This window comes from Hyaena hyaena, unplaced genomic scaffold, assembly GCF_003009895.1.
Source record: "Hyaena hyaena isolate Hyena2069 unplaced genomic scaffold, ASM300989v1 scaffold_77, whole genome shotgun sequence".
In the NCBI taxonomy this organism is placed as follows: domain Eukaryota; kingdom Metazoa; phylum Chordata; class Mammalia; order Carnivora; family Hyaenidae; genus Hyaena; species Hyaena hyaena.
In genome coordinates, this window is record NW_024080708.1 from 1259931 (window position 1) to 1269021 (window position 9091).

At 39.9% G+C, this 9091-nt stretch overlaps 1 protein-coding gene across 2 annotated transcripts; it reads right to left on the minus strand.

The window, feature by feature from the left end:
* Window positions 1–1959: 1959 nt before the first annotated feature.
* Window positions 1960–8869, minus strand: NXT2 (nuclear transport factor 2 like export factor 2). Of its 2 annotated transcripts, none has more exons than XM_039233543.1 (5): window positions 8733–8869; window positions 7688–7772; window positions 6621–6707; window positions 4524–4668; window positions 1960–4142 (listed from the first exon to the last, which is right to left on the minus strand). In XM_039233543.1, the coding sequence occupies exons 1-5, from the start codon at window positions 8828–8830 to the stop codon at window positions 3961–3963; spliced, it is 597 nt and encodes a 198-aa protein (XP_039089474.1). In that variant the 5' UTR covers window positions 8831–8869; the 3' UTR covers window positions 1960–3960. The 2 variants fall into 2 exon arrangements, with proteins under 2 accessions (XP_039089474.1, XP_039089475.1); XM_039233544.1 differs by lacking the exon at window positions 8733–8869 and adding an exon at window positions 7893–8021.
* Window positions 8870–9091: the final 222 nt, after the last annotated feature.

Sequence of the window (9091 nt, forward strand, 5' to 3'; positions counted from 1 at the left end):
TTTGGCAAAGAAGGGAAAATATTTATTAACTAATTTAAATTTATTTACTTATTCTTGAGAGAGAGAGAGAGTGGGGAAGGGGCAAAGAGAGGGAGAGAAAGAATCCCAAGCAGGCTCCACACTGTCAGCTTACAGCTGGACGCAGGGTTCGGACTCACAAGCCATGAGATCACAACCTGTGCCGATATCAAGTCTGATGCTTAAGAGACTGAGCCACCCACGTGCTCAGGAAAATATTTAATAGAATACAGAAGTTTGGGAGTCAAGTGTTTTGATGACATATTTTCATTGTATAAAGCCAACTTTTAAATAAAAAATCCCAATCTACCCTACCATTTCCTCCTAGACATGTTATCCTTTATACCATGCTTATCCTAATACCTTGTATTGAATCATATTATAACAAAAAGCAGCAAGTGAAGTCCCCTCCTACCAAATTTCCTGCCTCACTAGTTTCAAGCAAGCCAATCCAGCACAGCAACATTCCACAATAAAAGAACTCATGCTGTCTTCACTGCTTGCTCCTTCCCAAACACACGTGCCTTTTAACCTCACTGGGACTATCTTTTTATACACATCATATATTACTAGGTTATTTCCAAAAACCAGGAAAATGTTATGACTCCAATTATCCACCGCTCAGGTGTGTTTAAATAAGGTCTGTGGCTCTTCTAGTCGTATAGAGCTAGTCATGAAACACAAGTAACTTGACAGAATGTGAGTCTTGAGTTATTGGCCTCCGAGGCTAATAGCCTTTTACTTCCACTGCCTACAAACTTAGACCTAAGTAGACTCCTAACCATTTTTATCTAGGCAACTCCTTACTGGACTTCATCAATCTAACCTGTCATCTATTTAACTCACCAGTTATTTTATGTCCTACTGAGAAAAGGAAAAAAAGAAAGGCAATTAAACTATGATCTGACATCAATTTATGATCCGTACCAATTGTAGAGATATCGTTGTGAAAAATATGTGCATCTTTGAAGAGATGAAAAATGGTAGTTGGTTTCAAGGGCTGTTATGTCTTCTCACTCCTCTCCAAGTGTCTGTTGACGTTTTTAAAATTATTATTATTATTATTATTATTTTAGAGAGAGAGCAAGTGCAGGCATGATCGGGGGGAGAGGCAGGAGAGACACAGAGACAGAATCCCAGGCAGGCTCCACACTCAGGGTGTTGCAGGATTCTCGCTCAGAGAGTCGTGACATCGAGACTTTTCTTTCCAGGAAGCAACTTTATTTTGCCGGCACCGCTCAGTTGGGTTCGTACCCAAAAGAACTGAGCGGCCCACATCATATGGCATAGGGTTTTTTATGCATTTTCTATTTCTTTGTCTCCCATATATGGTAATACACATAAATATGCAGTCTGATTAAGTTGTTTCAGTTTACAAGAACATGGGGGATGTAGGCAGCTGGACTCATATCTAGGTGACCTTGAAGTCTTCTCTCTTCTTCATTTTTTTTCTTTCTCCTTAGGGAGGGGTTCCTACCACAAGGGTAGAGCCCAACGTGGGGCTCAATCCCACGACCCTGGGGCCATGAAGTAAGCCATAATCAAGAGTCGGACACTTAACGGACCGAGCCACTCATGCACCCCTCTGTTGACGTATTTTTAACGTAGAATTTAATGAGACCATTCTTTTTGGAAACCAACAGTCTTTTGGTTTAACTGCTGACAGAATCCAGCATTTTGGCTAGTTTCTCAAGGTTAAACGTTTCAACATCTTACCAGAAGCCTGCTACCCCAAACAGCTGATCCTGGGAATGTGAACATTTGGTAGGAAAAGAACAAGGTGGGTGAGAGGGCTAGAGAAAAGACAAAATCCAGGTTGTCAACCATTGTTTGCAACATTCTAATGTGGTTTTTTTTTTAATCTGAAAACTCTGTATTATACAGAAACAACTATCTGTTCTGAAGTCTTAAAAAGAAAAATCAAAAGACCTTAAAACAAACTTGAGAAAACTTGTCACAAGGCAAATTTTATTTTATTTTTTCAAGTTACAAAAATATGTGCATGTCAAAAATAGTCTTAGTCCACATAAGAGTAGTTCCAGCCATTTAAAAGTTATACAGAGTTTGGAAAAAGCAATGTAATACAATGTATATCTAAGTCTTAAAACATACAGTATAACCGCTCAATTCAGTTATTGCTAGTTATATGCAGCTTTTACTTGAGACTGTTCTCTACAAGGAAAAGGGCAGTGTTTGGGCACTGGCTATTGCTGCTACAGGTGTTAAACAGCCATCCCAAAATCAGAATAAGCTCACTTTGAGTAGAATATACCGTGTAAGCTTTAATCAGTACTACAAGGGAGTGTGGTATAAATTTCAGTTCCACCCCCTTCTCCCATTTAGTTCTGTTATCAGAAGTAAAATGTGTAGTTTGGGGCAAAAGTAAATGAACTGCTGGTTTTCAAAGTACGTGATAAGAAATAATGATTTAGAGTTGCAATGGAGAAACGAAGCTGGCATGTTTAGCTTAAGAACACTGAGAAAATAAACGCAAGAATGGAGATAATGTTAAAGTGTAACAAAAACCAAAGCTAGCCTTTTCACTTTAGATGTTGAGATGCAACATGAATCAATTTGTTCTTTTGAAACCAAGGAGCTGATGAAAACCCGCTGTTCTCTTTTCTCTCTTTAAAAAAAGACAAGAGAGCTAGCCACATAACAGGAACATGTTTTAACATAGTTCTGTTTTGTTTCACAGAAGAACGTCTCATCAAATTAAATATCTTTAACTTTAAATAAGTAAAAAAAAAAAACGCAGACAACAGTGTAAAACACAGAGAACAAATTACTTACTCTGGAGGTGGGTAATACACAGGAGACTTTTGGCCTGAAGTTCAAATGGAAGACGTAGCAGTGAAGAGTGTCCCAAAGATATAGCAATGGCTTTGTTTCCCACTTTCCTGTCAGACCCTGCAGGGTCAGGCTTATTGCTGACATTTAACCCCCACAGGTTCTTGAATAAATCTGACACAAATATTGGTTAGAAGTATGAGGCGAACTGGAAGAACCTTTCAAAATCATTCTTAGAACAAAAGTGACACTCGGGACCATTTGGCAAGGATAATTTATGACTTGACTTAAACCCTAAAAATACACTACATTTTTAGGAGGTAGAAAACAAGTACCAAAAATGTACCATTTGGCCACCCTTCGTAACTTTTGGCCAACCTTGGATCTTTCCATTGCTCACTCCCCATTCTCCCGTTAAAGCTATATTAGTCCTACTATACCATTCAGTACCTCAAGTTATAAACTTGGAGCTCCACAAAAAAATCTTTTTAAGTAGTTTTACTTTGACAACCACTGAGTATATACCTAATGCTCAAGTATAAACTGGGAACATGTTAGTAAATTAATTCACTCCATAGGGAAACATGCCGATGTAAAACAAATACTTAACGTGAAAAAAAGACGACTGAACATCTCTATGTGCTCCTCCTCAGGGTAGCTATGCAAACCTAAATTAGTAATACTTTCACTGCACTGATGTGGAAAAGCCTTAGGTTAAAATTGCATTACCAGCGTTTACTGGCAATAGTTCTATGTTTTACTAAAAACTTAACCTAATAACAACAAAAAACTCCACTTCCTCCCAGAGAGTTATGTTGTGCTGATATCCCATAGGTAGGATTATGAAAGGATTTCATTTTTGCAATAGGCTGGGCTCACAGTGAGTATGTTAACACAGAGACCATGTGTACAATATTACTGTAGGAATGCCATAAGTGAAATGTATATAAGGCATGTAAAAAACTAGCATTAAAGCTCTTAAGGGCAACGATCCAAACTGGCAGCTGCGAGAAAAGGCGCTGCTATGAATTAAAAAAATTATTAAAGAAACACAGTTTCGGCACATACTCGTTTATAGCGCATCTACAATGAAATGAATTACTTCACATAAATTTCTGTTGCTGGAACTAATGGACCAAAGAAGAATGGACTTTAAGTACTAGCCCAATCTTGGAAACGGAAACAATCACTTGCAATCTTCCACACAGTGTTTTGAGGATTAGGCTGGGCAGTCAGCAGGAAGTTCTGGTTGAAGTAGTGTTGTTTGTTTCCATCAAACTTCACAGTTCCACTGGTCACAACGAGAACTGTGGTCTGGGCCTGAGTAGCTTGCTCTTCACCCACATCAAGAAAAGAAAAAAAGAGAAGAGAGGAGGTCACAGTTTCTGTCAATAAGCAGATTTTCAGGCTTAAACTACAATGCTTATAATTTAACACCGCAAAAGAGTTTGATCAAATTTCTCTACCTTGAGCCTAATCTTGAGCCTGCACTCTTGAAAAGGAGAAAACTAAATAATCATTTCAAAGCAGATTAAAATTATTTTCAGTCCAGAAAGATTTGGGGTACACTGAAGTTTCTAAATGAATTTTTCATTTTTAACTTGCTCAAAAAGTAATTACTTCCGTGGCTAAAAGTTGCTCATTTGCTTTTGGTGTTAAAGCTTAGTGCTGGCGAAAAGAAGACAAAAGAAGACACAGAAAGACCACGATCTTACCATGAACTGGTTGGCAATCTAGCATATTGACTTGGAACTCACTAGAAGGCAACATATCAAAGAAATTGGCTAGGGCTTCCAGCCCTGTAACAACATTTCCATTCCATATTAAAGTGGCCTTGTCCAGATACAGCCTGGTTAGTGCCTAAAAAAAAAAAAAAAAAAGTAAAGATTTTTGTTTCTGGGGAAGCATTTTTTAGAAATGGATTGAAGGGATACAGGTGCCAGATACCCATTTCCATACTGCTACCTCCACCTCTGCTCCCTGTGCCCCCTTTTACCGGAAGACAATGTGAGCAAGGTGGCTGTCTTAGAATCTTGGCCAGAATAGAAATTTCCCTGTAGCCACAAAAACACTTGGCCTCCAAACTGGAAGACGGTTTTAAAGTTTTCCTTTCTGGGTTAAAGTGAAGTAAATGATTACAAGTTTCCAGCACATGCAGCCCCAAACCGGCTTTAGTCTCCCTCCGTTTTCTAGTTCTGAGAATTAACAAAGTTATCCATCTGGTCCTACCCATACATTCCAGCCCTAGTGTTCCTATACATTGGAGTCATTTAATGTTCGAACCATTCAATGCTGTGGGTGTCAGGTAGAATTCCTTTTACTAGTACTGAAACAGCATATTTTGTCCAAAGGAATCACCAGTACTTGCTAAAGCAGTCTTTGATAAGTCAAGTAGTCAAGGCCGAAATACGGCAAAATCCAACAGTTAACTTCTTGGTGACAGGGGTTTAGTGTGTCACAGGGCACGTTATTTGCTTAATTCTAAAATTACACTCGGACTAAAACACAAGTCCATTTACCTTGACTCTGGTAATAAACTAGGTTGCATTTTTTTTTGCTACTTTGTTTTTGAAAGCAGCAAGACACAAAAAAACCATCCATTGTCAGGTCCCTTGCCCCTATCCATGTCATCAAACATCAAGTACCAGAAACTTCTTTTATCTCCTGCCTTAAAAAAAAAAAGCTTTTTTTTTTAATTGTTATTTTAATAAAATTTATTACTTTTCCTCATTACGAAAGAAATATTTCATTGTAGATGACTTTAAAATATGTAAAAAGACAAAGCAAATTCTGCCTACCATTTTACCATCATTATATAATCCATTTTATAATGCTTTTTGAGTTATGTCCTTTTCATCTTTTCTTTGTTATCAAAATAAAGATATGGATCTAAAGCTTTTATTATTTATTTATTTTTAAAAAATAGTTTATTGTCAGGTTGGTTTCCATATAACACCCAGTGCTCATCCTCACAAGTGCCCTCCTCCATGCCCATCACCCTCCTTCCCCTCTCCCCCACCCCCATCAGCCCTCAGTTTGTTCTCAGCATTCAAAGAGTCTCTCATGGTTTGCCTCCCTCCCTCTCCCCAACTATTTTTCCCCTTCTACTCCCTCATGGTCCTCCATTAGCTTCCTTAGAGATAAACTATTAACTTCTCTATTTGCAACATAAAGAATGTTCTCTAAAGCAACCCTATGTGAATAAAAGACCTAGACAAGACTGGAGCACCCACTGAAACAATTACTGAGAAGATACTGCTCAGGGATAAATCACAGCAAAAAAGCTGACAAAGTGAGAACTTGCTCTGTTGAATACTAAAAGTATCCAAGCCATGTGGTTCCTATTTCTGAGTGCCAACTATGCTGTGAGCTTTAATCAGAAATTATTAATATATGAAATTAAACTGGCAAATCAAGGAACAGTCCCCCATAATGCCAGACTCCTTCCCTAGCACTAATACTATTTTAACCATCTTGGCTGAATGATGGAATTAAAAAAAAGGTAACATAGTTAAGTAAACATGTCAGGCGCCATGTCAAGTGCAGTAAGTTAATTCCCATTTACCACCATAAAAATAAAATGAAGTTAAGAAAGGTTGGCAATTTGCCCAAAGTCACTGAGTTAGGTAAATGCAAAGCTGAGCTAGGATTCCAGAGCCCACACTTCCATGATATCACACCAGGCTTTCCCTAAACAATGCACTTTATTAAAAAGCAAGTCCACAATCATTGCTTATGCAAGTCAGATGAAAGGCTAAGAAAAAAAAAAAACCTGGTATTTAATAAAGAGTAATAGAGTCTATAACACTCACCCGTCTTCTTTTGTCCATTGTCTCATAGTAAATATTGACAAATTCCTCAGCAGCTTTACATGCCTGATCTACATGAGTTTTAAAATCCTACAAGAAAAAATTTGTAAGCCTACATTACCACCTCTCCAAATTCTAACAAACAGAAAACCACCAACAGAAGCTGATAATCAATTTCAATCACTTTGTTGCTCCATACACAGTCCACATTCGTCCATATAAATTTGGACATTTCCAAGTTCAAGGCCCAAAAGTTTCCAGTTTTTACATTTTTCACCATTCTAAGGCACATATTAAGGACATACTCTTCCCTCATTAGTGAATTTTTTTCTCAAATATGAATTTATAATCTTTGCTTGGTAACTGGTACTGTTAGGTACTTTTTAGGCTTCCAGTATTTTACCAAACATTCACCTTAATAAAAATGATGTGGTCTGAACTTTAAAAAGAGATGGGGGGGAGGGTCATTGAGTTCTCTAAGCCAGAAGCTACAACAGGTTGTTCAGTGGGGAAAAATAGGGTACAAATAAAATTCAATAGAATACTTGAAAAAAAGCGAGATAGGAAACTTCCTCATATTACATAAGAATTCATTGGCGTTTGTAAAGAACTGTAAAACCGAAGAAGAGATGTTATCGGGAATTTCTCTTGCTGGGAGATTAAGTACCTTTTCCCCCAGTCATTCACGGAGGCCAGCCTATTATTTGAATTAAGAATAAATTTCATTTCTCTGTCAGGTGGTGGAAATTTATTTAGAGAGGGAGATAATGGAGAAAAAAAGATCGCAAGCCATAAACAGACCCCCACACTGCCGCCTCCCTTCAATTCCCATCTCGGGGTCCTTTCCAGCAACCCAAAGTTGCCCCGCCAGGGGTCGGGGGCAGCAGGGGGAGTGGGGGGAATAGGGATCGAAGGGGGCTACGGAGAGCGGGCCCCGCCCCGAAGCCCAGCGGGCCAGGCCCTGATTCGCCACTGGACCACGTGACCACCAGCCAGCCCGGCCCAGCGGCCCTCCCCTCAGCCATCCAAGCCGCGGCGCCCCGGCACCCTGCCGCGGTCCGGGCACTCACCACAGTCGCGGCCATCAGGGAGCTCGAAGCAGTGTGTTCCTGCAGTGGCGGCGTCACTACCTCCTCACGTGTCCGTCTCCCTCGGCTGCGGGAGGATCAAATATTTAGGGAGACAGCTAAACCCGCCAAACGCCGAATTATCTACCCGCCCATTCTCTCCCGGAAGTAGGTCGGTCCGTTGTTAAAAGCACCCCGATGTCCTAACCTTAAGTACAGTTCCCTTCAGTTCCGTCAGTACTTCCCAACCGTCTCCTGTATTCGCTTGTTTGGTATTTCTCTACTTCATCAGGAAGAAAAATCACTCAGCTTTCGTTAATTGGCTACTGTAACCATTTACCCAAGGATGTGGGACAAGCTAAAAAGATCTAAATGGCCCAATAAGAGGACTTCTTTGCTCCAGGGGGCGGGGCCAACGCTGGCTGAAGACCGAGGAGAACCGTCAAGAGAGACCTGTATCAGTAGCCTATAGGAAAAAGGGGTGGAGCTTGGGGAAAGAAGGAAATCATACTGAGCATGACTGGTGAAGAACGTTTAACGTTCTGGAACATTCTGGAAGAATCTAGCCTCACTGATTGAATCCCAAACGGTCTCATTAGCGTTTCTAAAATTATTCACAACTTGATTTTACGCTATTCATAAGGAAAGGCTTATCAAGTTCTCTCATTCTAGGATGCTTTTTTTGTCTCTTAGACCTCAAATGAAGATTAGTATACACCGCCATTCACCCGCCTTCTACAACTTACTCTCTTAACAACAGCTAAAATTTTACTGAATGGTGACCATCACCAAAGTACTTTTCTAAACATTTTAATCCATATTCACTTATTACTTCAATAACGGTACGAGATAATCATCCATTTTATAGTTAAGGCACAGTGTGATTAAGTAACCTGTTTAGGGTCACAAACTAGTTGGGGTTCAAGTGAAACAATTTAACTACCACTGCAAACCGACTACACTCTCCAGGATCCTTTAATACCGTTCACCTCAAAGGTACCAACAACTTCTGGGTCGTCATATGAATTAGATATCTCTATAGCCTTACCTCTCATGACTGGCTCGTGGCTCCTCATCATAATAGTTCTTCCTTTCATGGTATCTTTTTGAGTCTTCACGAGACCAGTCTCTTCTGAATCTTCTCATACTTCAATGTTTTTGTTTTCCGCCGCTCGCCCCACTTCAGACCAGCTTCAACTGCCGGCGCACTCTCTTCCTTCCTCTGCGCCCCTCTCAGTGGCGTCACTTCCAGGGGATATCTCGTTTAACAATCTCCCTCTTCTCGCGTGATGTCAATTGCTACTGTATGCTAATGATTCTTAGTAACACATCTCCAGCCCCCACCTCTTCTCTGACCTCCAGTGCAACATATGGAATTTTGCAACATATGAACACCAGAATGTGCAT